Genomic DNA, 27,854 nt, shown 5'->3' with positions numbered 1-27,854 from the left:
TACTTTAGTTGCTATATTTTATATTTTGAATATTATTCGTACATATATGTACATATATTAAATATGTACTTTAATATAAAGTACATATTTAACAATAAATCAATTAAAATATTACCTATAGGTGTAAGGAAGGGCATATTTCCAACAGGCATGTTTTCATTCTAAGAACCACTAAAATAAAACTGGAAATAGGTTGTCACAGGAAGAGAAATGGTTTAAAAAATAGAAAAATCGCATTGAGTACACTTTAGCTTTAAGATTCAAGATACTGTTTAGCAGCTGGAAATAACTGGGAAGGGAGGGTGATATATAGTAATGCCAAAATATTCAATCTATTCTCGTTTTCCCTTTCAGGAACAAGCTTCCTTGAAAACCATTCCAAGAGGAGCTTCTCCTAAAAGTGAGGAGAGCACTGTCCACCAGAGGGCATTATTCGCTTCCTCGGCTGTCCTTTATTGCTATTCTGCAGCGATTTATGTAATAAATAAAATTAATGAAGTGGGGCGGGGTCACGACATACAGCATAGTTCTTTTTTATTATTAATTTTAAAGAGAATCAGATTGGGGGCGGGGGTGGAATACAAACGATTTTACAAATTCTGGAAATTAAAAACATAACACACGGTAATTCCAAACCGCTTGCTAAATAAATTCACAACCTCACATTCCTAATACTTTACAAACAAAACAAAACAAAACAAAACAAACGGGAGAGAACACCCAGTTCTTCAAAACACAGCATAATTGTTTCTTTTTCTCCCTGTCTCCAGGGTCAACGTCTTGTCATGACACTGTTACAGCAACCGTGAGACCGAACTTTTCGGCGCTGTAACATCGTAATACGTTCAAGCCATCGTTAAAAATTAGGCTCTTCGTTACAATTCAACCGATCTGCCAGGTTTACTTGGAAGAGATCATTTCACCAAGCTTTATATTTGAGTATGGCTGCGGGATCGAATCAGTCCAGTTCGTCAAAAGCGTTGAGTCCTGGGGAACGATTCGAGTGCAGGATCATACAGGTGTGCCAACACATAGATTCCACTTGTTGGCACCACTGGTGATCACGGGATCGTGGCAAAATACCAGCACGCAGACTGGGATGCTTCGAGGACGTCGGCTGTCATCGTGGCGCCTCGAAAAATTTCCGTCAAACTTTCCCTATTTTATTTCACACCCCTGGATTTTCGGGCCCGCCATTCTTCTGGGGGGGGGGAGGGAAAGACGGTGAGCATGCCGATACAATTCGTGAGGCGAACCTTTCAGCTCCTACTGATAACTTTCGTCGAAGCTCGGAAGGCGAAGCTCCCAGGCGCCCCCGCCTTCCCAGAGCCCGAAAGCGCCCCCTAAGCATTTCGCTGGACGCGAAGGCTGGGCTTGGAGAGAGAGAGCCCTCGGTTGCTCCCCCTGTGCCCGGCCCGGTCTCAAAGACGTCATGAGAGGGAGGTATAAAATTTCAAGCGAGAGAAACAGAAGCAGGCAGTGCGCCTGGCGAGGAAAGGCAGAGGAGGCGACGGCGAAAGGGGGCCGAGGAGAGCGGAACGGCTGGGTCTCGGCGGAAGGCAAGAGACGGCTTCTACCAGAAACCGGGCAGCCTGGAGACGGCGGAAGAGCTCCGAAAGCCGGCCAGGGGGCACCGCGAGCAGCTTTGCCCGCCCGAGCCAAGCTCAGGAGCTCTTGAGAAGAACAGCAAAGGCCATTCAGGCGCGTCTCTTGAGGGGAGCCCCGCTCGGCGCAGTTCCCACCGGCATGGCGAGCGACGAAGCAGCACGAATGGACAGCCACAAGTGCGCTTTCGGTCCCTGACACGTGCGCTCCCCGTGGAGTCTCCCCGCCGCCTGCCTCCTCCGAAGCTGCCCAGCGGCGCAGCGGGATTGGGAGGCCGGGCGAGGCGGTGAAGCCGGCAACTCGGCTCGATTTGCCCCCTGCGCGGACGCCCTCGCCCTCATGGAGAGCAACCCCGGCGGGACGGAACGCCGATCCGTTTCCTCCTCTGCCTCGACGGTGGCCGTCGGCTCTTCCTAGGCTTGGTGTCCAACCCGCTCCCGAGGCCGGCGGGGAGATCCTTCATGCCCTTTCTCGCCAAGTGCCAAACGGCAGGATCTGCTTGGTCGCCCGCAGGTTTCCTGCGGAGTTACCCCGCCGCCCTTTTCCCACCTTGCGCCACGCCTGAAGATGCACTTGCGCGGGACTTTGCTGCTTCTCTCGCTCCTGAGCTTGGCCACGGTCAGCCTGTCGCTCTCCTCCTGCACGACGCTGGACCTGGAGCACATCAAGAAGAAGAGGATAGAGGCCATCCGGGGCCAAATCCTGAGCAAGTTGCGCCTAACCAGCCCTCCAGAGAGTGTGGGGCGAAGCCACGTGCCCTATCAAGTCCTGGCTCTGTATAACAGCACCCGGGAACTACTAGAGGAGATGGAAGAGGAGAAGGAGGACAGCTGCTCTCAGGACAACTCGGAGTCCGAGTACTACGCCAAAGAGATCCATAAGTTTGACATGATCCAGGGCTTTCCCGAACACAGTAAGTCTTTGTTCCTTCTGGATTCCGGAGAGCAATTTAAAAAGTGGGGAGAGGTGGGAGGCGACGTCTACTGAACGTTTATTCAAGAGAGGGGGGAAACACAGCATCCCCTCTTGAGAACGGGAAGAGGAAAGCAAAGTCAGCAAGCAGTTAAAGATTGGAGTGTGGAAAAGACCCACAACAGCTGAGTTCTTGTTGCCTAGCTTAGAATGACTGAGTCCTTGTGTAAGCTTAGATCTGAATCCAAAGCAACAGTAGTCTGTGTTCTCTGCAGTTGTTTAGTTGCTTGTAAATTCCTGGCTGCAAAAATAAAGAGCATTTCTCTGCCAGGTCTCTCAAGAGATCTATCCTGATAAATAGGTCCCTCCCTTTTTTTTTAGGATGCAGAATCTTGTCTGGCCAAGAAGTTGGCAATAGCTGTTCATTGCGGCATTGTGTATAAGTGAGTGGTGAGTGCCTGCCAAGGCCCTGATATTTATGCAAATGGATGAGGGTACAGTTGTATGCACGCACCATCAAAACTGATTGCCTGGACATATATTAGATGCGCAAGTGATCTCTGCAAATATTTGTGTGTGTGTGTGTGTTTATATCCATGTCTGTGTATATCAGCAAATACAAAAGACGTGTGTAGATGTGTTTCCAACATAACCAGAAATGTTTAAGTGTGTGTGTTGGATATGGAGAGAACACTTTGAATATGAGAATAAAGTGTATCTGACTTTAGAAGTTGCATACAAATTTAACTCATGTATGAAAGTTATGGGCCAAACAGACTTGTACAATGATTTTTTAATACCTATCTTTAGCAAACACACTGCAGGTTTTGGGTCTGGTAGTGTGCTCAGATGGGTTTTCTAATAATGGAAGAGTCAGAGAAAGAGACTGTGAGTCTCTGGCCGTAAGTACTTTTTCCTTGGCTGCCATTAGGTGGCCTCATGGGCTCTTGAATTAATAGCAGAGCTGAGTGGGAGGTGAGACAGAAGACGTGGCCAAGTATCCTTGAGGGAGGGGTAGAAAAAGCAACAAGAGAATGGCAGGAATATCTTCCAAGCTGTTGGTGATGAGTGTGGAGGGCTGAAGAGGGAGGGAGTGATGAGGGTCAGAGCTTAAACTATTCAGGCTGCAATCTCTGCACCCTTTTTTGAAAGTGTGTTTTTACTAAGAAAAGTAGGGCTGGCCACTGAGCAAACATCGGTAGTCTCTTGGAAGCCTGGAGCTAGCCTCTCTGAACCCAACAGTTATCATACACAGCATGTTTTTATGTTGTGTAGCCCCTTTCCCGTGGGTAGAAAAGTTTCAGCATTGATAATAAGCAAGTTCAGCTAGCTTTCCGTGCCTTGGAATAATATCATCCCCAAATCCAGCCAGTGTAAGAAGAACCAAGGATATCTACAAAGCTCAAGTAGGAGGTCGGGGTGGGGGTAGGAAGAGAGCAACAAAGAACGTGAGTGGGTGGGAGCAATGTACTTCAGGACTGAGGGAGCAAAAAGTGTTCTGATGCTTTGAAGCCAGAATTATTTTTGAAGGACAGAGTAGATACTGTATACTTTCCATATGTGACTAGCAATCACTGCAGATGCCGGGGAAGGTTTCCCCTACAGAGAATTCATAATGTATATTCAGCCACAACTGGCATGGTAGATTTGGTTTCTGCTTTGCATGTAATGAAGTAAATCATTCAGTGATCAGCAATCAGTAGGACTGTTGAACCTGCACTCAGGAGCAGTGTTGGAATTATAAAGAAAATATTTGGCAAATTTGGCCATTCAGCTACTTAAACTTTTCACCAGTTCTGCAAACCTTTAAAAAAATCTCCTTATCCCCCAGGTCCTTATTGTGATGTATATCTTGATTGTCATAATAGTTTTTTGGCCAAGTTGTTGTTGGAAACTAAAAAGGTGCTGGTGCCTTTCTATGCCAGAGCCTTGGCTTTCTTTGCACTGGGTGCGATCTCAGATCTGACAGCATAGTCAGCAGCAACAAGGCTCTAAGTCGGAAACTCAGCCAATGTAGTGTGGGCAGCTACCCTTTAAAAAATGGCTTTTCTTGTGAGAGACACCAACAGAGTTGTTTATTTACATCATCACATTATTTCCCCTCCAAGAAATTCATTAAGTTGAAAAATGTGGACTTGAATAAGAGTCAACATATTATTATTTATTATTATTTATTTATTTTGTCAAATGCTTACAATATAATAGACATAAGAATAAACATGTTTAAATACATGAAATAGGAACTAATAATTGGGGACAATAGGACAGGGATGGTAGGCATGATTGTGCTCTTATGCACGCCCCTTACAGACCTCTTAGGAATGGGGTGAGGTCGATAGAAGTTAGTTTGAGGGTAAAAAAGTGGGGGTTTGAACATGTGACAACAGAATCAGGTAGTGAGTTCCAGACATTGACCACTCTGTTGCTGAAATCGTACTTCCTGCAATCAAGTTTGGAGTGGTATAATAATACCATGATTGATAGATAGATAGATAGATAGATAGATTAACAGAAGTGACACAGAAGCTTCTTCATAATGTGGCATTGTGAAAATGATACATTATGGAACAGATATTAAGCAAATCAGAGGAAAGGAGGATTCTGAGTGGTCTTCACAAAGGTAAAAAAAAACCCAAAGATACAGATGTTGTACATCTGTGCTTTCTCTTGCCACGAAGTAGTAGAAATATGGAGCCACAGAAGATGAAAAACAATAAATGTCCTGAAGCCAAATGAAATTTAAAATAATATTTCTGAGTTTCAGAAATTTCACTGTAGTAGTGTAATAACAAAAGAGGAGTTTATAATAAAAAAGTATTACAGCACCTAGACTGTGGCATACAATGATGTTTGCCTCATTTTTCCTCAGTGAGAGAAGTTTCAGGGGTTCATTGCTTAACTGATATGAATTCAGGTTAGGAAAATCATAAAAGGATTATGGAATTATTCAGTATTTGAGTTTAATTACAAATATAACTAAACCCCTCATCATTTAATTACAATGTTTCACATTCTGTTCTGAAAAAGAAGTAACCAGTAGAACAAGATGCTTCTATAATTTACTCAGTTCAGCCAACTTACTGATTTTTCTGCAGTGAAAGCCACTGCAGACTCAAAAGTTGCTTCTATTGTTTCTATGCTGACTTAGATTACATCAGCCTTAGCTGAAAGAAGGCCCCGCTGCCCTGATTGGAAGGTATGGAGAGGATCCAATTATTGAAAATAATCAGTCAACAAACTCTTTAACAGAGGATATTGCTTGAAGCTTGCCACCACCTCTAAATTCTGCCCCATTCACATCTCCCTGTGCAGTCCTATTTTGAGGCACATTTTCCTGAACAAATACCATTTGAAGGATTAAAAAATATATCTTCTGCATCCTTAGCCAACATGGTTATATTAAATGGGACCATGGGAGTTTTTGTTCAATAAAGTTGGCACTTTAAAGTTACTTATTCAATTCTTTTCCTGATCCATATAGAAACTGTCTGAACAAATCATGCAGCAACCTAAGAATGTAGTTATTCAGGAGATAAATGAAAACTCAAGGAAGAGTTGCTTGAAATATTATTTGAGAACATGAAATGTATGTTCTGTTTCTGTCTGTTCCTTGTTACAAATTGGAAAGGAATTTGGTGGAAACTTGCAATGCTCTACATAAGAGACAGCAAACAATTAATGGATATAACATATACCTTTCACAACTTTTCAAATATCGTAATTGGAAAAAAGTAATCCATGGATGACCTTTGGGATTCCTCTGTCTACCAAGCTGCAATAAATGATGAGATGACAATCCAAATGTCTCCGTACCTTAATTTGACTAAACTGTTCCATAAAAATATATGATGCATGCCAATAGCAACAATTGCCAGAAGCACATCTTAAGGTACAGAGAAAGGGAAAGCAGTCAACATTTAGCTTTAGTCATAGAACAAGGATGAGTTACGTTTTGTTGATGGGAAGAGGGAACTGTGGATGTTCTTAGACAATCAAAGTAGTGAATGTCTGCAGCCCAGTTGGATGATAGAGATACCCTGTAAATCAGGGGTGTCCAACCTTGGCAACTTTAAGACTTGTGGACTTCAACTCCCAGAATTCCTCAGCCAGCAAAGCTGGCTGAGGAATTCTGGGAGTTGAAGTCCACAAGTCTTAAAGTTGCCAAGGTTGGACACCCCTGCTGTAAATCCTGCTAAGGGAATGTCAGGAACAACCCAACAATCTATCCTCTACTTAACAGGGGATCTGTGATTTCCCATATCAATTCTGGCAGTTGTGTTATGAATAACTATTTTGTGAAAGTGATTACAAAATACTTCTAGAATCCCAACTATGGCACAGCCTTCCCAAAAATTCTCTACTCTATAGTAGGGTAGAGTATTTGATTTGCTATTTGCTTTGAAGTCTGTCCTGGAAAGAAATTTAGTCAAAGACCTGTGTGAGTTTATTCAGGATACAGAGTCAGTGTACAGGGAGGGCAGGGAGAGAAACTTCAGGCCAAGATGAAGGCAGAGGTTGGCTGACACTAACCCCAGACTCAACCAGGTAGGATCTTGCTAACAGCGAGAAGTTGAACTATGGGCTCTCTGGGAGGAAGTGCTTTGACTTATCTCCTGGGACCAAACAGTTTGCATTCCAAGAGATGCCATTGAAGTTACATCATGATGAAGAAAGTAAGAGTGCATTTAACCCTGGTGAAAGCAGAGGCCTGCCTTGCTGAAATCTGTGCCATGTCTCTCCCTTGCCTGGATGATGGATTTGGTCCCATGTCTTCAAAAGTGGCCAGTATTCAACTTCTCCCTAGCTCTGTCCCTCTGCCAGGTGGTGATTCAGAACAAACATAGAGCCAAACCCACTCTCCTCCCCCACTCCCCGCCACCCGAGGAAGTGGGCCGAGTCTTATTCCATTGAGGTTTCAGTGCTGATACAGACAATTCCAAATGGCACACACAGGAAATAGTCCTGGCTCCAAACTGTTCACCAGATAGCTGAAATTATTTGTCTTGTTCCAGGACTTTAGCCCTGCAGAGGAAGCAAGATAGCAGGAGGAGGAGAGCTTTCACTCTGATAGAAAAACAGACAGCCCCACATCCTGGTTCCAAACGATGACAGGCAAAGTAGATCCTTGCACATGCACACCCTGCCTCCTCAACATTTCATCTCTAGGACAGGAGTATATATGGCCAAAATAAAAAATAAAAAAAAATCCAGTGGCTCCTGTCCACATGACGCCATGTGGCAGGCTTCCCAGAGCACTACATCTTTGTTTCTTGTCAAAAGCAGCGGAGAGAGCACTGCGTTTTTGGGGCTTGGGGGAGTAATCTGCGTGTGGGCAAGGAGTTGAGGAATTAAAGACTCCCTCTAACCCTCTCCTGGAGGTCTGCTTTTTGGGCTTAATGTGAAGTCAACTTCTGTGGAAAAATACCAAAGCCTCTAGAGAGGAGACAGAGGGAGAAAAGGAAGCACAAGCAACTAGGATATGGAAAGAAGGACTTGGGACCGACAAAGATTAATATAACCCTATTTCAATCTAAGCTTGACTCTATGAATTGGCATTCAATCCATCCCAGGGGTCTCAATGAATTATTTCTACTGGGAGTTGATTTTCTTGGACTTTTTAATAGCTTTTGATAACATAGATCAAGAGGGGACAACCTAGAGGGCTCAGAGTCTCCTCTGATATATCACTAAATTTTAGTTTCCTGCCATATTTGAGGTGAGGAAGATACAAGAATTGCAACAGAGATCAAAATATGTGCAATGTAGGGTTTTTAAAAAATGTGTTAATATATCTATTCTGAGTAGTCATGGAAAAAGTGGGGAAATCGCAATGCCAAATATGTCATCTGTTGTCCAAGGGTTTCCATACTACGCCAACAAAATTTGGTGGCAAAACTACTGAATAAGGGGCTTTTGATTCTAAATTTATTTGCTTGTTTAATTATTTATTTATGAAAAAATAAGAAAATTGACATATAAATCTTTAAGCGATTGAACGAAGCTATTTTAATTGTAAAAACCAAATTACTAATTTCCTAGATGGTTTAGGTGAGAACCTGTTTGAAAACAATGTGTTTTTAAAAGAATTTTTTGGCTTTTGATGGGCCAGTTTAAGCTGGTTATCCTTTACAGGGACTTTAAATACTTGTTCTTTATTCAGTTTAAGATTGTTCCTTATCCTGAATATATGGGACCAAATTATTAATAAGCTTAACGGATGAATTATTAAAATATGGCTATTTATTTATTTATTTATTTATTTGATTTGCCAATTGTTTACAAGATAATAAGTATAAGTGTATACATAGTTGTGAATACATGAAATGGGTACATATAAGAAAAATAAAAGAATAAGAGAAACAATAGGACAGGGACGGTAGGCACGATGGTGCGCTTATGCACGCCCCCTATTTGAAGGTAACCAACATATTGGTTTCTTTTTGCTCTTAAATGTTTTAATACGTTTAAGGAACAGCATCTGAGTAGAAAGTACTTCCAAGGAGTAAAGTAATAGGCTAACTCTGTCTTGGTTTTTCTAGATATAAAGAGTCATGTCAAACTGTGAGATGGGCTGTATATAAAGTTAATAAATGAATAAATGAAATGCTTTCCATTCTGGTTGGATTATGATCTCCCTCCTCAATGCCATTCCAGCTCATTTGTCATTTTCTTTCAGATGAGCTGCCGCTATGCCCCAAAGAAGTAACTTCCAACATGTTCCGCTTCAATGTGTCTTCAGCAGAGACAAACATCACCAGCCTCTTCCGGGCAGAGTTTCGGGTCCTTCGCTTGCCAAACCTCAGCTCCAGACGTTCTGAGCAGCGTATTGAACTCTTTCAGGTAATCCTGCTTCCTAGCAGGGCCTCCAGGGTACTTCAAAGGACGATCTGCTATTTCTATTGGGCATTTTTGCTTTCTTTTCAATCCCTCCCATCACCACCAGATGCCTTGATCCATGACTACTAACCTTTCCTCTCTGGTATCTTGAGTTTTCCCTCCCTACGGAAGGCAGGGATGTGATGAAGGGAGAATGAGGAAGGCTATGGCTGTGTTAGCATTATGAAGTGATTTCATCATTTTATAGACAAGGCATGTTATGTGCTTGGATCCCTATGCCAAATAAATCAGTAAGTTATCTATTACCCAGCAGTGCAGATCTAGAGAGTGACTTCTTTTGTCCTTCGTTGCTAAAAGGCACATCTTCACATCCTCCTACATTTATCTTGAGAATGCCTGGCTAACCATGTTGAAAGATCATACACATAATTCAGCCTTCTCAACCCTAGTCCATAGCCCAAACCAGCTGAACTGAACTTGAATGTGGGTTTTCCACCTTCCCCTGGGAACCAGGCCGTTTGCACTGTGCTTAGTACTTTGGCTCGTACTAAGTTAATGATGAAAAGCCAAGGGATCATTCCACCAACTATTGGCCATTTGGGGCTGGTATGGGTATGTCCCCTCCTTTCTGTTCTTCACTGTACAATGTGTCAGCCAGCTGCCAGGGCTGCCAATATATTGCACAGGGATTCCTCACTGTCCAGCAAGCCAGCACAGCTGCTGGCTGCTTCTGCCAGGAGAAGATGGAAACGTTTCAAATCCCATCACCCCCTATCCCCATCTGCTGATAGGATCCTCCATTATCACCACATGCAACTATCTAGTGTGGATGCCAATGTACTATGTGGGGGAATCTCAGAGATAGCCCTGTGATATGTTGATGGATAACTGGCTGGTGTGAATGGGTTCTCCCCTTTCCAGGCAATGCCCCCTTGCAGTTTTCATTGTGCATCTGGAAAGCAAGAATATTATTGGATGGGGAGGTACATGGGGGAGGGGTTTCTGGTAAATCAGGAAAAGAGAGCACTTTCTTCCCTTCTGAAAATTTCCCTTCCCCAAAGTCAGATTCTAAACAAAGCTAACCCTATCACTCTGCTTGACTGCCACAACTTGCCTCCCCCACTTCACACCAAGAACAGCAACCGATGCAAACTAACCAATTCTAATATTCACAGCAAAGACTGTGGTTCCTTTAATAGACACCATGTGCTTTCCTTGGATATTCCAAGGGCTTAATACACATATATTGCATTCATACTTTAGAATAAGATTACAGAAAATGTGGGAGCAGAGGGGATAAACATTAGGAACCCTAGAATGAAAAAAAACAACAATTAAAAATCATAATTATAAGCTTAAGAAAGGTTTGACGTAAACCTAAGTGCTGGTAACCTAAAATAATTTTCTTTACTTTTTATTGTAATATTATAAATCTTGATCTTGTATAATCCTATATAATTTCAATGTAGTTTTCAATGTAGTAATGTTTATATAATATATATCAAAATTATTAACATTGCTATTTTAAAAGTTTAAAGTAGTAAAAAAGATAAAATAAAATGATTCTATCAGTATTAGTTACCATTTAGTATGTCAGAGTTACAGAATATTATATAAGATTTAAAAAAAGAATCACTGCAATTCACATCGAAGTATTAGTTATAGGATTGCTTCAGTTTTAAACTAATTATTTAAAATTAAGTTCTCCATTGTATTGTTAGTTTATATATGTGTACATAGTATGTACATTTCCCTTCAGATTATGACCACTCATCCAGTGGCTGTTCAAACTTGCAACAGCACTGGAGAAGAAGGATTTATAATGAGTCCTTGGAGTTCTGTCCATTGCAGTGAGTTACAGTTATGTGGTCTCAATTTCTGACATTTTCTGCTGGCTCCCTATAAGCACTCAATGGGAAAGCTGGCAGAAAGTTGGAAGATGCATTCAAGTGAGACCCTTGGTTCTTGGTCCTTGCTTAACACAGCAACTGATATTTATATGTTAATAAAAGGAGATAAAAATAAATAAAGCAAATTGATAAAAAAATTAAAACACTTGACAGTTAAAATACCTAAAAAGTAGAAAAACGATTGGATGAAGAAGCTTCTTAGGATGAGAAACAAAACATTTTCAAGGAAACGCCCCCAAAAGTCCAGTTGACTTTTGAAAAACACCTTTGGGACAATTAGATAAAATATTGAAAATATTTATTAAACAGCATTTTTAAAAGTACCTAACAATTGTTTATCTGGAGGATTTGCTCTTGGTGTTGTAACTTTAAACCAAACCAAGGGGATAGCAGTGAATCTTCTATGGGGAGAGGCCCAGAGGCAGATCACTCTGTGAATGAGAAACACATAGAGCAGGTGTGGAATAAAAGAAGCAGGTGGTTATTGGGTAAAGAAGCCATCTTTCATTGCATTATCAAATACCATTCCATCTTTCCCTTGCAAACTGAAGACAGACTCGGTGTCAGCCTGTAGAGCCACCTGCTTTTCAGGAACATTGGGGACAGGGCACAGACAGGGCATGCAGCAACAAGAGTGCAGCGGAGAACATTCGAGCCATGACCTTGTCTATCTCTTGATCACTGATTGTTTTCTAGTTGGATAACTCCCCTGGCATAGGTCTTTTAGTGATTATAATCCAGCAACAAAAAACAAATACTTTGCATAAGGGCACTGAGAAAACTCTTCATTTAAATCAAGGAAATCCATTTGATTCAGTATAGCATAATGCAATCCTTATGCCTATTTGAATCGATTACATGCCATCAAGTTGTTGTTGACTCTTAGCGAATGATCTGTCCCTATCCTGCTCCTTTGGGTCTTCCAAGGAGACACTCATTGCCACTATAACTGAGTCCACCATTTTATTGCTGGTCATCTTCTTCTCTTTGCTTCCACCTTTCCCAGAATTACAGCCTTTTCCAGAAAGCTAGATGTTTATATAATGTGCCCAAAGTAGGATAATTTAAGACTAGTCATGTATCCTTGAGTGAGAACTTTGAGTTCATTTGTTTGATTATCTCTTTCCTTGCTTTCTTGGTTATCCATGGCATTCTCAGTGCTTTCTACCGCTACAGTCCAATAGCATCAATATTCTTCTTATCCTGTTTTTTCAAAGTCCAACTTTCTCTTCCACAGAGTGTTACTAGACAATACATGGGTTGCCTGATTATGCTCTTTGCAGGTACAGAGATGTAATGGCACTTGAATATCTTTTTAAAAACCTTCTTGGCTGCTTTATCAAATACTAGCCTGTTGTGTATTTCTTGATTGCTTGTTTCTGATGTTCGATCTTAAAATACAGAAGCTATTCATTTTACAATGTCTTCATTGTAAAGTATGCCTATTTACCTGGGAGAAAGGCCTACTGATCAAAGATCCCCCCTTACAAATAGGACTCCCTTTTATGACTCCCTCTTAAATGTCATCCAGAAAGTCTGATTGTTTTCCCAAGCCTGGGGACACGATGATCATGGAGCCCAATTTTGATTGATTTTTGATTAAACATCTCTTAGGAGATGGGCAGCCTTCGAAACAAACAAATAAATAAAAGCAAATTGACATACCCCTAAGTAGAAGTGAAAGTTCACACTATATCCAATATTCAGATTCAGTCCAGATTGAGAAGTAGAAAATATTAAATGGGAGTGCTGTTATCAGATATCATTTCTGAGCATTCTGCTTATTCACAGCACCCTTATTGAATGGAAGATGTGTATTTGAAAGCTAAATGCCCTACTAATAATTTTGGGAAGTATTAATCCTTTGAACCATAGCTTTTGTCTATACCCCCTTTTAATTCATGAACAATGCTGACACAGAGCTGCTTCCAAGAAGATATAAAACAGTTTTGGTATCTAGGCTAGTATTGTTTCAAAAATTCATAGTAATGGTAGCATATGAGAAGCTAAGCCCTTCATGTGGAGGCATAAGCATCTCTCACAGTCAGGAGAATTAGGATATGGTTCTGACAAGTAGTTTTTTTTAGCAAAACCATTGGCCAAATTATTGTGCAACGCAGCTTCAGTCTGTAACTTCATCCCCTTCCCCTTGTATTTTATCATCCCGTGTCAGTTTTTATGTGCATGCTTTCCTGTCATACTCAATTCTTCCTTTGGGAGACATGGCTAGAATTTGCTCCGATGAATCACATTAGAGTTTTTACATATTACAGAAAACCAGAGAGAGAAAAATGTAACTCAAGCATTCTTACCCAGAAGAGTTGGTCTTACCAAAGGAAACCCAGGAACTGTCCTTTGTGAACTACTAAAGAACGCCCTGTGTTAAATTTATGTTTTGAAATGGAAGCAGTATGCTCCATCCCATAATTGGGTAGATCAGATTGCCCTGATAGATCGGTCCCACTGGAGAAAAAAACAATGCCTTGTGTCATCTGCTTCTGTAGATCCTGAAACCTGATGAGCATATTGCAAAGCAGCGGTACCTAAGTGGCCGAAATGTACTGACAAGGGGCTCTTCTGAATGGCTGTCCTTCGATGTCACAGAGACTGTCCGTGAATGGCTTTTTCATAGAGGTGAGTGGCACCTAAAGTAAGTTAGTTTCCTCTCTTGTTAGCAGGTTGCATGTGTCTGTTTAGACAGAGACATATAGGAAGCCAGCCTTTCCCCACTTAATAGGCTCCATAGGTATTGGACCACAGTTTCTATCATGGTCAATAAGAGTTAAGTCCAAAACACGAGGAAATTACAGATTGAAGAAGTCTGGTGTGAATTGATTCTAGTACTGTTTTTATATGATTTTTTCCCCTCATATAATTAGCAATGAGAGGCACATCATAGCATGATTTACAAATTAGTTTCTTGGTTGCTGAGGTTCACAGGAACATTAGCATCTGGGCAGCAGCATAATTGAGATATAGGCAAATGATTTTAGCAGAATACTGATCATGTGCCTGGATTGTTGGTATGACCAAATTCAGGAGATACTTTCTCCTAACCTGTGGTGGTGGTGGTAATGTTGAGAGCTACAAATTGACGGAGCCCTACCCTGGAACCTTATAGCTTAATGCAGCATAGCAGTTGCTACAGAGATTAGCACTCAGCAGAGAATAATAGAACAAAACACAGGCTGTGAGATTCAGCAGCTGCAGCTAGCTTGAAAAACTGGCCAGGTGGTAAAATTCAGGCTTGAACCTCAGACGATGCTTTTGGCCACAGACATCAGTCTCTGCCTATGAGGGATATGCTTGTTACTCTCATGTTTCCCATCTCCAATAATTCTGCCAAGAATGTTCAGATTCCATGACAGTTAAATGCAAAGCAATGTCCAAATATTATATGTAAACTTGGAATATTCCTTTCCCATATAAATTATAATTGTAGTACAGAAGGTCTTTTCTTGCTGGATTTTCGGTTTAGACCTCCAACAGGAAAATTACTTAGTTGTTTCATTTATCAAATGTAGTTGGGAAAAGGTATTGTATAAAAATACAACAGCCAGGCCTCTTTCTATTTATTTGGAAGAAAGATTTACAGATTTCTGTGGTATTGCTCCATCCAAACAATTAAGGTTTGGAAATCTTGAAACTGGGTGTCACTGATCTCTAGACTTTTTATCCACATCATTCAAACAAATTCTCTTTTTTAACCAACAGCCCTAAAATAAAATAATGAGGACTTACTAATTTCCTTGAGGAACTCAGAACTATGTTAAGGTTCAAACTATTATGGCAAAACTCATTAAGATTCCTGTCAAAAGTTGATAGGTCAGTTCATCCTGCTCCCAAATATCCTCATAGTACATTATATATAACTTATTTTTGTTGAAGACTGAGATAATTTCAGATTAACAATCCAGAACAGGACAGAAAACTCAATATGGAGCTACTACTAGACAGAATCTGGTATGCTTTGCACATATATAGTTCAGTTTCTCCTTCCAGTCTTTTGTAATCCTGACAGAACCTCAGTTCAGGATCTCCACTTTTAACAGATTCAATTAGTGGAAGAAAACAAATGGAAATTGCTGAATCATCATTTGCTTTCAGGAATATTGGTTAGTAAGGATTGTTTTTAAATTCTTCATTTTCTTACAGAATCTAATCTAGGACTGGAGATCAGTGTCCATTGCCCATGTAACACCTTTCAATCCAATGGCGACATTCTGGAGAATCTGCATGAGGTGCTGGAGGTCAAATTCAGAGGTGACAGAAATGAAACTGGAGGGAATAGTAGAATAAGTCACCTAAATTTGAGTATTGTTATTGCATTCATGTCCTAATCGTATTACATTACATAGCAGTGTATGTGCTTTTCTATGAGTAATTGTCAGATATTCGTTTATTTATTTACATTAGGAATACCTAATGGGTGTGGGCACTTGTACACTTACAGATTGCCTTAACAGCAATCCTCTTTTCAGGGAGCTCTAAGCCGTGTGCTTAAAACTGGCATCTCTCAGTAGAATTCTCAATGTTTTCACAAAACCTTTGGGAAACCTATAATGGTTAAACTGGCATAAAATTGCTAAGTGGTGTAGACATCACCTGTGTTGCTGAGTTATAAATGCAACTTTATAAATCAGTGCACATCCAGCCTTTCAAAAACTCATCTCTGCTGTGCTGCTGCAATGTGTGGGCACAGAGATTAGGATTGGTTTGTGGTATCATAGGAAGCCAGCCTGAGATCTTTTAATCTCAGTATTAGCAAGTGCTTGACTGTTTGGTTTTGCACTGTGGGCAACAGTATTCAGGAATTTTGCATCTCAGACATTTTTTCCTGTTGTTCAGCTCCAGTTATCAGACGTCATCCATCTTAAGTAATTTATCTCTTTTGTCCTGCTCAGGAACTGATCGCAATATCAAGAGATAGATTAAAATGATCTCCATCATCAGTCTGCAAATTATAAAACAAATGACCTTCAGGATTTTCTGTCAGGTTTATTTATTCTGGTAAAGCCACAATCCTTACAAAAGATAGATTTATGGATACCAAGATTTCCTAATGCAGTTCTAAAGCAACTATGAGATTTGATGTTTCCCTTTCCCCCCATGCTTCTCAGGGATAGATGGTGAAGAGAGTCACGGCCGTGGGGACTTGGGAAGCCTGAAGAAGCAAAAAGATCTGCAAACCCCGCACCTGATCCTGATGATGCTGCCTCCACATCGTCTTGGAAGTTCAACTGTGAGAAGCCAGAGAAAGAAACGAGCATTGGACACCAATTATTGCTTTCGGTAAGATAAGCTTTGTGAACCGCCTATACCTTCCCCTGGAAATTAACCATCTCTCTGGCAAAAAATGCTCTTGAAAGCTACATTGGGATGACTTTGCATAATTTTGAAAGGTAAAGTTAAGTTGCAACTGATTAACCCCACTGGTTAAGTACTGTCTCTAACAACTATAATTCCTTCCCAGCTCTAAATCCCAGCTCTTGATTAATCCTCACTTTAATATGAAATTAGTATCCGAAATATATTCTCTGGCTGAGAGAAGAAATATTCCACTTTGTGTAGGAAGAGCCAAGTCATCCCTTTAGAAAAAGGAAAGGCAAATTCTCTCTTTCTTTTGCATGTTTGTTCGTTTGGTTCACCGCTATGGAAAAACAAAACAATTAAAAATAATATTTGGAGAAAAAAAACACCTACCATTAGGATCCAGCCTCATCTTATCCCAATGCCTGGAGGAAAAGTCATGTTTTAAAGATGTTCTGGAAGTTCAAACGGGTGGGGCCTGCCAGATCTCAGGGAGAGGGTATTCCACCGGCTGGAGTCCTCTATTGAGAAGGCATGCTTCCTGGGTCCTGTTAGATGACAACATTTGAGTGAACGGACCTGGAAAATGCCCACCTTATCCAGCCTGGTGCAGCAGGTAGATATCCAGGGGTGGGATTCTACCAGTTCGCACCTATTTGCTAGAACTGGTTGTTAACATTCTAAGCAGTTCAGAGAATCAGTTGTTAGAAGAAATTACTGGCCTAATCCTGTAAGGAAGGCAGGAAGGAAACATTCTGGTGTTGCTTACAGAAACTGCCTCTCCGTTAACTCTTATTACATTCTTGGCAGGACTAGACTTCCTGTCTCAGGAACTTCTCTGGAGTTTTTTTCCCCTCCTTTGCTGGTACTTATGTGGAGTGACCATTCAAAGTTACAATGGCACTGAAAAAAGTGACTAATGATCGTTTTTCACACTTACAACTATTGCAGCATCCCCACAGTCATGAGAGGCCAGGCAAGGAGATGCATGCCTCAATGTGAGTGATATTGAGTTGGCCACGCCCAGCCAATAACATGACCACCAAGCCATGCCCACCCAGTCCCATGACCACCAAGCCATGCCCACCAACTAAGCCATGCCCACAGAATTGGTTGTTAAAAAAATTGAATCCCATCCCTGTAGATATCCTTGGGGAGAGTGGCGTCTTGCAAATAACCTGGCCCCATGCCAGACAGGGCTTTAGAGGTGACAATCATTTTGAAAGAAACTGGAAGCTAGAAGAGCTTGAAGAACATTGGGATCAAATATGGGCAAAGTGAGCGGTGCCTAAGACTTCAAACACCACTGCATTCTGAACCAATTGCAACATTCAGACAGTTTTCAAGGACAACCCTATGAAGATTGTTTTGTAGTAATCAAGCCGGAAGTGACCAGGGCATGAGCGACTACAAGCAAGGTGCAAGGTCAAGGAATGGGACCAGGGGTGGGATTCAATTTTTTTAACAACTGGTTCTGTGGGTGTGGCTTAGTTGGTGGGTGTGGCTTGGTGGTCATGTGACTGGGTGGGCATGGTTTGGTGGTCATGTTACTGGCTGGGCGTGGCCAACTCAATATCACTCACATCGAGGCACGCATCTCCTCGCCTGGCCTTTCATGACTGTGGGGATGCTGCAACAGTCGTAAGTGTGAAAAATGGTCATAAGTCAGTTTTTTCAGTGCCATTGTAACTTTGAATGGTCACTCCACACAAGCAAAGTACCAGCAAAGGAGGGAAAAATCACTCCAGAGAAGTTCCTGAAACAGGAAGTCTAGTCTTGCCAAGAACGTAATAAGGGTTAACGGAGAGGCAGTTTCTGTAAGCAACACCAGAATGTTTCCTTCCTGCCTTCCTTACAGGATTAGGCCAGTAATTTCTTCTAACAACTGATTCTCTGAACTGCTTAGAATGTTAACAACCGGTTCTAGCAAATAGGTGTGAACTGGTAGAATCCCACCCCTGAATGGGACCAAAATTGATTTATACAAAAGCTCCCCAAACCCACCCATGGCTGTCACCTTCCTCAAGCAGGAGTTGCAAATCCAGGAGGCCATCCCAAATTGCATATCTGCTCTATCTGGGGGAGTGCTAGCCCATCGAGAGTTGAAGGTGACATCCTTCCAAAACCAGAGGAAGCAAAAACTCCAAGCTACTCCATCTTGCTATACAAGGCAGGTGCCACTAGCACTTGGAGTAGCATATTTCTTTGTAGCCCATACCTGATACTCACCCTCTGGATTGCAATCATACTAACATATTAGATGCAAGAAACCAGAAATCATGGAGACATTGACAGAAAGGAGAAAAATATTCCTTTTAAATTATGCATTCCCAGTGATACCAGGAACCAAACAGGTTCAGTAAGACTCAGAATAAGTTGAACTTTTTTGTGTGAGTTCTTTCACATAATTGGTGAGCTGCATTTAGCTTGATAGATGCAGGACGGCTTCATTGAAGTCTCAGGATTGTTGTTAGAGCAGGTGTCCAAAGTATTAAGCCAGGGAAACAGATGAGCTGCATGGATTAAAGCAGGGGTTCCCAAACTTTTTCAATTCACCGCCCCCTTGGTGCTACAAAGTCATCCTTAATGCCCCCCACCCAGGGGCAGGATTCAAATTTCTGTGGGCGTGGCCTAATTTGAGGGTGTGGCTTGCTGGTCACATAACTGAGTGGGCGTGGCTTGCTGGTCATGTGACTGTTGGTGTGGCTTGCTGGTCACGTGACTGGGTAGGCCTGGTTTGGTGACTGGCAAACCAAATACAAGTGGTCCTCACTTAATGGTCGGTTGCTTAGCAAGTGTTCTAATTTATGACTGGCCTTCCCAGAACTACTTGACCTGTTTTTGGAGTTTTGACAGCCATGCACACACATATACACATACTCCCTTCCAACCCTGCTAGAGCAGGTCATTGGACTAGATTGCTCTCCTTTCCCAACGCTGCATTCAGGGCGAGGCCCCACTGCCCTGAACTCTGGCTTTTCTCTCTTTTCCCAACGCTGCATTCGGGGTGAGGCCTCACCGCCCTGAACAGGGCAGCGTGCGGGGGATGTTTGAAAAGGAGAGCGAAGCCACTCTGGCTTTTTGCTCACTCTGGCTTTGCTCTCCTTTCCCTTTGGGGCGAGGCCCCGCCGCCCTGAACACGGCGGCGGCGGGGGATGTTTGAAAAGGAGAGTAAAGACACTCTGGCTTTGCTCTCCTTTCCCAACGCTGCGTTCAGGGCGAGGCCCCCAGGATCACCCCATTGAGCTCCTTGCACCAGTGTGCAAGTCAATGGGTTGATCCTGCGGGGTCTCGCCTCGAACAGAGCGGGAGCGGGATTTTTTCTCACCCCTGAATTGTGCCCTGCCGCTCACCTCCAGCGCCCCCTGCCGGCCCCCTTGCCTCTCAGCGCCCCCCTAAGGCATCCCACCGCCGCCCAGGGGGCGGTACCGCCCACTTTGGGAACCACTGGATTAAAGGATTATCTGTAGACTAAACTCTTTTTATCCTCTACTTCTTCCTAAACTGTGTCTTTTAGAATGTAACATGAAGAGGGATAACATGCAAGTGGAGCTGAGAAACTTTTTTTGTCCATTGTTCTTAATTCCCTTATTCTGCTGAGCAGCATTCTGGGATTGTGTATTTATTTACTCATCATAGCACCAACTATAAGGCTATCATAGTGGATTGGCAACAATTCTAGCTTGGAAAACCTGCCGTTCAGCTAAGAAGAGTAATATGTCCCTCAATCTTCTGTTACTTATATAGGGCAGCCCCAAGATTTGTTTTCTCCACAAAGCCAAACTAATCATCGCTATGGCTGCTTTGAAATATTTATAGCTGCTTCCTGGGTCTCCCCGCCACCCATTAAAAGAAACAGCCTTCTCATTTCAGGCTGATTTTCATCCTCTTCTTCATCTGCTTGAAGTTTCATCATTAAAAAATGGAGAGGAAGAGGGCCTAGTAGATTTGCTACTATTTTCTTCTTGTAATTTTGCTCAATTTAAAAAAAAAAAAAAAACTTCAAGATTTAACTGACACTGTTTTTTCCTGGATTATCTTCTTGTGCATACATGTAAGTTCCAAGATGGTGGTTGCCAAGCTCTCTGTTGTGAGTGAGTGAGTGAGTGAGTCAGTCAGTCAGAGTTGTATAAATGCCCAGAAAGAACATGTATGTAATTTGGAGGTCCTAATGGATTTTCAGCTCCTGCTTAAAGACCAGGCAGCAGATGTGGCCAGGAGAGCCTATCTTTGTACAGTATTTGCATTTTTTGTTTTGATGTTTTTAGTCTTTTGCTTTAAAGAAATGTAGGCACCTACTGTACAAAGATAGGCTCTCCTGGCCACACCTGCTGCCTGGTCTTTAAGCAGGAGCTGAAAATCCATTAGGACCTCCAAATTACATACATGTTCTTTCTGGGCAAATGCTGCTCTTGAATTGATACATTATTGAATTTGAATAATTGATTTGAGTGTATTTCATATCAGCTCCCTTTTGTTCTAGGAATCTGGAAGAGAACTGCTGTGTACGTCGTCTCTACATTGATTTTCGTCAAGATCTGGGCTGGAAATGGGTGCATGAGCCAAAGGGGTACTTTGCTAACTTTTGCTCTGGGCCATGCCCTTACCTTCGTAGTGCGGATACCACACACAGCACGGTAATCAATGTTTTAATCTGAGCAAAGAACTTGCAAGTTAGAGCATCTTCTTTATCTCTGCATTCCATCTCATGGATAGTTATGTTTTATGAGTTTTTGTCATTTATTGAGGGTGCAGTCTTGCACCCAGTTTCCTAGATTCTTATTAAACTTAGCGGAGCTTGAGTTAAATATGGGCAAAAAGACATAATTTGTAGACAACGTTCTTGGAGCACATAGAAACCTCACCTCCTTTTAAAAAGTTTTTAAAAGTTAAAAGTTGAGTGTTTAAAAGTTAAATAAGAAGCTGGTGGCATCGTGAAAAGGAAAACATTGGTGTCTAGCATAATTTTTATTTACAAGAGCAGTTCTGAATACTACATAAGATCTACAGATCAGTTTTCCCCAGCCTTCACACCCTCAGCTTGTGTGGAGTACAATCCCTGGTCCATCAGCCATGGCTATGCTGGTTGAAGAATGATGAGAATTAAAGTCTAACATCAGAAAAGTACCGGTTTGAAGAAGACTGCTATCATCATTCACAGAAAATAAAAAATGGGGAAGAAAGCGCCTTCCTTGGTAGTCTGCTTAAGTGCCCAGGAAAAAAAGCAAAGACAACCTGAGGCACTTCCCCTCTGCCATACTTTTTCGTCTTCATCTTTGGGTGAATTGGTGTTTGGGGGCTGACTACATCTACCATGACTGTTTTGTGAGTAAACAAGCCTCTTTCCCATGGCAATCATTTTGCAAAACAATCCACAACATGGTCTCAAAATTCTGCGCATGTCTCCACTTGACTCCCCAAATAAACACACTGGAAAGTTTCTTTTGCGCATGTCTCCACTTGACTCCCCAAATAAACACACTGGAAAGTTTCTTTTGCTCACAGAATGATTTCCCACTTTTAACTATGAATGCTGCTAAACACAGGCAAGTATGTGTAAAGACACACTTCAAAATCCCTGGTTGCTGAAAGAGGCAGTCATTCTGCTATGTCTGACTTTTCTTCACGGGAAATAAAACAGTTTGCTTCGACAGGGGAATATTTTAGATTTGGAAAATGGCATAGAGAGCATAACATTTCCTCTCTCCAAATGCTGCGGCCTCCCTCCCTCCAGTGCCACTTGGTGTCTGGTTTTTACTTTAAAAAAAAAAAAAAAAAAGGTGTGTGAAATCCTTGTCATGGCTTTTCCAAGACTGTGTAAAGAGAGACATTATTCAAAATGGAATTAAGATGTAGAATGAAGTTTGGGTCAAAGGAAACAGCATATCAAAACCTGAAATGTTTTATGTGTTTTTAATTAGTTCTACACAAAGGAATGGAGTAAAAATAGCATTCCCTCTCAGATCAGCCTTATTCAGGAGGCATTCATTGCCCGCTGACATTTAGTTGCAGGTACACCTGATGATCCCCCTCCCTCTCCCCAGTCCATGGTTAGTTGTTTGACAGCTCTGGTGTGTGTGGGGGCCTAATGTGATGACAATTGCATTGGAAGAACCTAGAGAAGGAATTCCTAAATAAGCTCACTCATCATTCCCTCTTTACTTTTTTCCAACTGAAAATACTCATGCTCCAGCGGAAAAGGAAATCACGGAGAGATAGTTTGCAGCTATATCACCGGGTACATTTTGTTTAAACCATATCTGGTGATGACTGGTATACAATTACATTCATTATTTTGCTCCTGGGGATTGACTATATCTCCTTAGGCACAGTATTTCTCTTTTTTCCCCCTCTTTAAGTCAGATTTTAGTGCGGTGTGAAGTGACTTACTATTAAGAAGCATTCTGCTCCAGAATTTCTGATGAGCAAAAATCAAATCTAGCCCTGAGTTCTACACCTTGTTTGCTTTCTACCCATTTTCTGGGCCTTAGGCCAATAAAATATTCTGTTCTATAAAATAAATGTAATAAGGGTTCACTGAAAAAGATCCCCCCCTCTGGCAATAGTTATGGAGGTCAATAATTAAACCATTGAGGTTGGTAATGCCTGTTGTAAGTATTTACATGGCAAAGTACAGTAATAGCGATTAACTTTAGCTGTAGACAATTTCCATGACGGAAGACAACTATCAACATGGATGGGAAACACCCAATGAAGCACTGTAGCAATTGTTCAGAGTGTTGCCTATTCTGCAATTATTGTGAATGTAGAGGAACTGATTGAATATTCCTTAGCAGTGCAGGATTTTAAACAGTGCTATCTGTTTACCATTTGGTTGTGCATATTTTAAAATCTGCATTCATGACTCAGTTTAGAAATTATACTAAATCAGTTTTTAACTTCATTGACAATGACAATGTTCACAGAAAATGATAAATCATAAAACATACAATCCTGTGGCTGGATTCATAAAAACACACTAAGAATCAAACATATTATGGTTTAGTTATGTTGTGAAAACTCAATGTCAACTCAGTGTCTCTTGCTAAGTGGGGTCTAGTAAGGAGCCATGCTTCCTCTACATGGCAGTTCTAGTAGTAAGCAGTTGGTCTCAACCTAGAAAATTTGGAACTTACAAACTGTATCTTCATTAATTATTTTCTGGATAAAATATTTTGTTTGAGAGGAGGAATTGATAGTATAATTTAAAATGGGCCATGAAGAAGGCCAATAGGAGTAGACTTGCCGTATCTGGACATATTACACATCTTGAGCTTAAAAAATAGACAAATACTAGTTTTCCTCAGTTGTCTTCTGATCTTCTCTATAGCAATATGTAGAATGGAGCAAAGCAAGTATCTTGGATTTGTAGAGAACTGAAACAGTTGGGAGGTGAATGTTGATACTTGAGAAGGACTGGATTAAGTCCAGTATGATTTCAAAAAGCTGGCCAAAGTAAGTTGATTTTTTTCAGCTGTTTTTCTTGAAACTCTTAGCAAGACTGTAAGACGGTTACACCCAGTTTACTTATTTATTTTTAAAGAGAAGAATATGCTAAAGAACTACATTTGCTAAGACAAAGGTTTGGGTGCTACACGACTTACTTAGTTGCTCTAGATGAAAAATCATTTGATCAGTAAATTGTCCAGTGGTTGAGCTGAGGTAGAAGCTGTAAATACTGAATTTTTGAAATATGCTTCCTGCCTAACATTAATTCTAGCAACTGGCAAGTGCTAGCTAAGATCCTCATATATTTCTTGGTTGTTTTTCCAGGTCCTTGGTTTATACAATACTCTGAATCCCGAAGCATCTGCTTCCCCCTGTTGTGTTCCCCAGGATCTGGATCCCCTGACTATCTTGTATTACGTTGGAAGGACCCCAAAAGTGGAACAGCTGTCTAACATGGTTGTGAAATCTTGCAAATGCAGCTGAAAAGGACCCAATGCAATTCCCAGCTCAGAAACTGCAACCACTATCTTTGATCTCAGAGTAAAACTCAATCCTGAATCCATTTCTCCCTTCCTGACTTTATCACCTTGTTCCTTATGAAGATTGTTTTTTCTCCATGTATGGATATTTGAGGAAATGGACACAATACAAGCTAGATTTTTAACAGATAAAGGCCACCAAATAAGCGATTTTCCCAAGAAGGAAATCATGAGCAGAGCCGGAGCATATAGGAAAACTAGACTTTTTTGCCCATCAATAATTGTTTCATCGAGCTCAACTTTGTTCACAAGAGGAGGATGGCTGGTTTCCTTTTAACTGGACATATTTTATTATCACCCATACCATAATGGAAGTCATTATTCTGCAGACAGTGAGTACAGGAAATTCGTGGTCCAAATATGAAACTTTCTCAGAAACTCTTCTCTGTTTTCTTTCTCCTCCTGGAACACTTGCTGGAGGGCTTCTGTCACAGAGGTTGGCTTTGTCCCTATATCCCAACCCTGTTCCTTGGTAATCTTCCAAGAATCTTGAGGCTGTTGTGGTGGTTGAGATCTTTAAAAAATCTGCCCATCTTGTACAAGGACTTAGCCTAGGCCACACCTGCCAAAATTTTATACAAAGTGTTAATCTCAATATTGTAAAAAAAATAAATATTTTTCTTTTGGATATTAGAATTTTATGTTCAAGAAAGTTGTTTCCGTATGGAAAGGAAGAGATACTTCTACAGCTGTGGAAGAACCCACAAAGGTTAGACTAGAGCACTTACTGCAGCAAGAAATCACATTTTCAGTGACTGAGAGTCCTGAAGGAAATGACAATGCTGAAAGGAGATTTGCACAAGCCAATGGGACCAATTTGGTTCAGTTGTTGTTTCACTCTTCATTTGGTGGTGGTAATGTTTTAATTTTCCTAATTTCTTTTTAAAGATGTGTTAAATCCATGACCGAATTTAAAGTACTTATATTATTTGGAACTAGCCCCACTTTTTAAAAAATGGAAAAATCATTCCATTGTTATTTGCCATTTATGTTCTCAAACTTGCGGATGTGCCAACTTTATTATTAGTTTTTCCAGAAAAGCCATGTAGATAACCTTGAGAGACATGTATGTAGCGGGATGAAGGCGTGAATTCAATTGTTATGAATAGATGTTAACATAAGTATCACAGTGAAAAGGGTAGCTCTCTGGTCTCCTAAGGCCCTAACAACTGAAAAGAGCCCACACTTTTAAAGCAACAGTTGTTTAAGTTGCTTCAACAATGGATTCAGGCATATCCAAAAAGCACTACTTTTGTCAACCTGACTGCTGACACATTCTCCCTATTGCCTACATGTCAGTTTCACATATTTAGACATTGGGGGGATAATTTTTAAATAATTAACTACAAGGATAGTAGACAAGCTGAATGAGGAAACAGGTATAGGGTGGTAAGGCACTTATTCTCTTTGCCCATCACCGTGGGCATGTTCTAACTCTCCTGTAGCATGGAAGTAGTCATCTCATGCAGATCAGGACAATGACAAAGATGTTTCGTCCCCTGCTTCCTCTCCCTCCCCCCATTTTTGGGTTCTAATTACATTGGAACTCTGCATCTTTACTTTGAAAGGTGTTTCGTTTAGATTGCTACTGAAAGAATGGTGTTGGAAGATCTGAAGGACCAGGTTAGAGACAACTGTGTTACAGAGAAAATCTTTGTGGAATGCTAAGAGTCACACCAATTAGATAACACATAATCAATCAATGAAAGCATAACAGATATTCCTTAAGGTGAGGAAGAACACATTTGGCTTCCAAACTACATTGAGGCCCTTATGCAGGGAAACAGAAAACCACTCTTTCAGCACTTTTTTTTTTTTTTTTGCTGCAATCAAGACAAGTGGGCTATTGGAGTTTGCCAGTTCAAATGTGATATTGAATTGCATAGTGCTCTTCTTTGTTTCTATTAAACCCTAGCTAGGCCTCTCTCTAGCACAACCTTATTATTGTTCATTTTCTATCATGCTGTTCTAATTGCTAATAAACATTTTTATGAAACATGAAAAATTCCAGATACAGCAGCTGCGGTGGTATCAATCTATCATATCAACTCTTTGGCTAAGAGCCTGTGGCAGGAAAACTCAAATTCAGATAAGAGGATACTTCCCACTCATTGCTTTAGCTTTTAGCCTTCTATTTTTTCTCTTAAGATCTCCTTGATAAATAACAAGTTAAAAGTGAGGCAAGTAACTGTCCCAAGGACATACTTTACTGTGTTTTAACTTGTGGACAAGAGACATCTCTTGATTTCTGCAATAATCTATATAATTTTGAAGTGAAATATTTATAAATAAATCACAACATATAAATTTAATCATCTGGAATCTGCGTTTTCTGCTCTACAATTGCTTTTGATGCTCCTTACAAATAAATACAGGTGGATGCAATTTCAGCAAGAGATATTATTCTTTTGAAAACTGAGCTAGATTTTGATTTCCAAATGCCATTTCTACCTAGGATTAATTTCATTTCCTTGCTTAACTGTTAGCCTCTTATGTAACAGCACATTTGAATAACAACCCTGCAGTCTTCAACAAAAGTTTTAGACTTAATTATAGAACTGCCTTTACAATAAAGAACAAAACATCTCATTCATACCTTTCCCTATCATACCTTTCCCTTTCTGCAACACATAACATCTCCAGTACAAAATACCTCTAAAACATATATTAACAATTTTGATCACAGTAAAGAGGACAAGCTAAAGAAAATTGCTGGAAGTCTGCAAAGATTGCCACACCCTACAAAAGATGCACTTTATTTTCCTCCTGTGGCATCTTATTTAATGCCTTCTAAGATAATGCAATAGAATGATATAATTACTGAGATGTGAAGAGATTCTACCTTACATTCTAGAATGCATTTTATAGATGAGACAAAGACTTAGTTTTATGCTGACAATTCTGAGCAGGTAAATATTTGAAACTGTTCTGATGTTCAACTTCCATTATTCCTGTGTATGGACAGGAGTAGGACAAAACTAAAAACAATCTGAAACACCGAGATGAAGTTTGGCATGAAATGTAGTACATATTCATAGAATTGCCTTAAAATCATGAAATTTCAATTCTGGATCAGATGACAAGGATCACAGAGTCACAGCTACTTTAGGGCATATCTGGGGAATTTAAGGATTTTTCCTGGGTGGCATCTAACAAGCTGGTCTTGATTTTCAGTTTTAGCAAGGGGTGGGGGGGAATGGTATTCAGTAGGACTCAAAATCTTAAGAAGACATTTGCTATTTAACCAGCATTAAAGTTGAATTACTTATCTTGTCCACTAAACATGAAAAAA

At 40.9% G+C, this 27,854-nt stretch overlaps 2 protein-coding genes across 7 annotated transcripts in view; one reads left to right on the top strand and one right to left on the bottom strand.

The window, feature by feature from the left end:
* Nucleotides 1–516: 516 nt before the first annotated feature.
* Nucleotides 517–26,572, top strand: TGFB3 (transforming growth factor beta 3). The gene is made up of 7 exons (XM_026664394.2): nt 517–2,518; nt 9,194–9,357; nt 13,769–13,898; nt 15,420–15,527; nt 16,385–16,556; nt 21,058–21,211; nt 24,348–26,572. The coding sequence occupies exons 1-7, from the start codon at nt 2,173–2,175 to the stop codon at nt 24,504–24,506; spliced, it is 1,233 nt and encodes a 410-aa protein (XP_026520179.1). The 5' UTR covers nt 517–2,172; the 3' UTR covers nt 24,507–26,572.
* TTLL5 (tubulin tyrosine ligase like 5) overlaps nt 16,952–27,854 on the bottom strand; it is a 145,994-nt gene continuing 135,091 nt past the window's right edge. For 4 of the 6 annotated variants that reach the window (XM_087951929.1, XM_087951926.1, XM_087951922.1 and 1 more), the window contains exon 33: nt 16,952–17,122. In XM_087951929.1, the coding sequence (XP_087808055.1) occupies nt 17,019–17,122 (104 nt within the window). In that variant the 3' untranslated portion in view covers nt 16,952–17,018. The remainder of the gene's footprint in view (nt 17,123–27,854) is intronic. The other 2 variants (XM_026664389.2, XM_087951910.1) reach the window with 1 other exon arrangement.

Source organism: Notechis scutatus, chromosome 1, assembly GCF_049901735.1.
Source record: "Notechis scutatus isolate UNSWTSFEM ecotype Mainland chromosome 1, rNotScu1.2, whole genome shotgun sequence".
NCBI lineage: Eukaryota > Metazoa > Chordata > Lepidosauria > Squamata > Elapidae > Notechis > Notechis scutatus.
The sequence above is the reverse complement of the archived record's forward strand: the minus strand, read 5'-3'. Positions and strand labels throughout refer to the sequence as shown.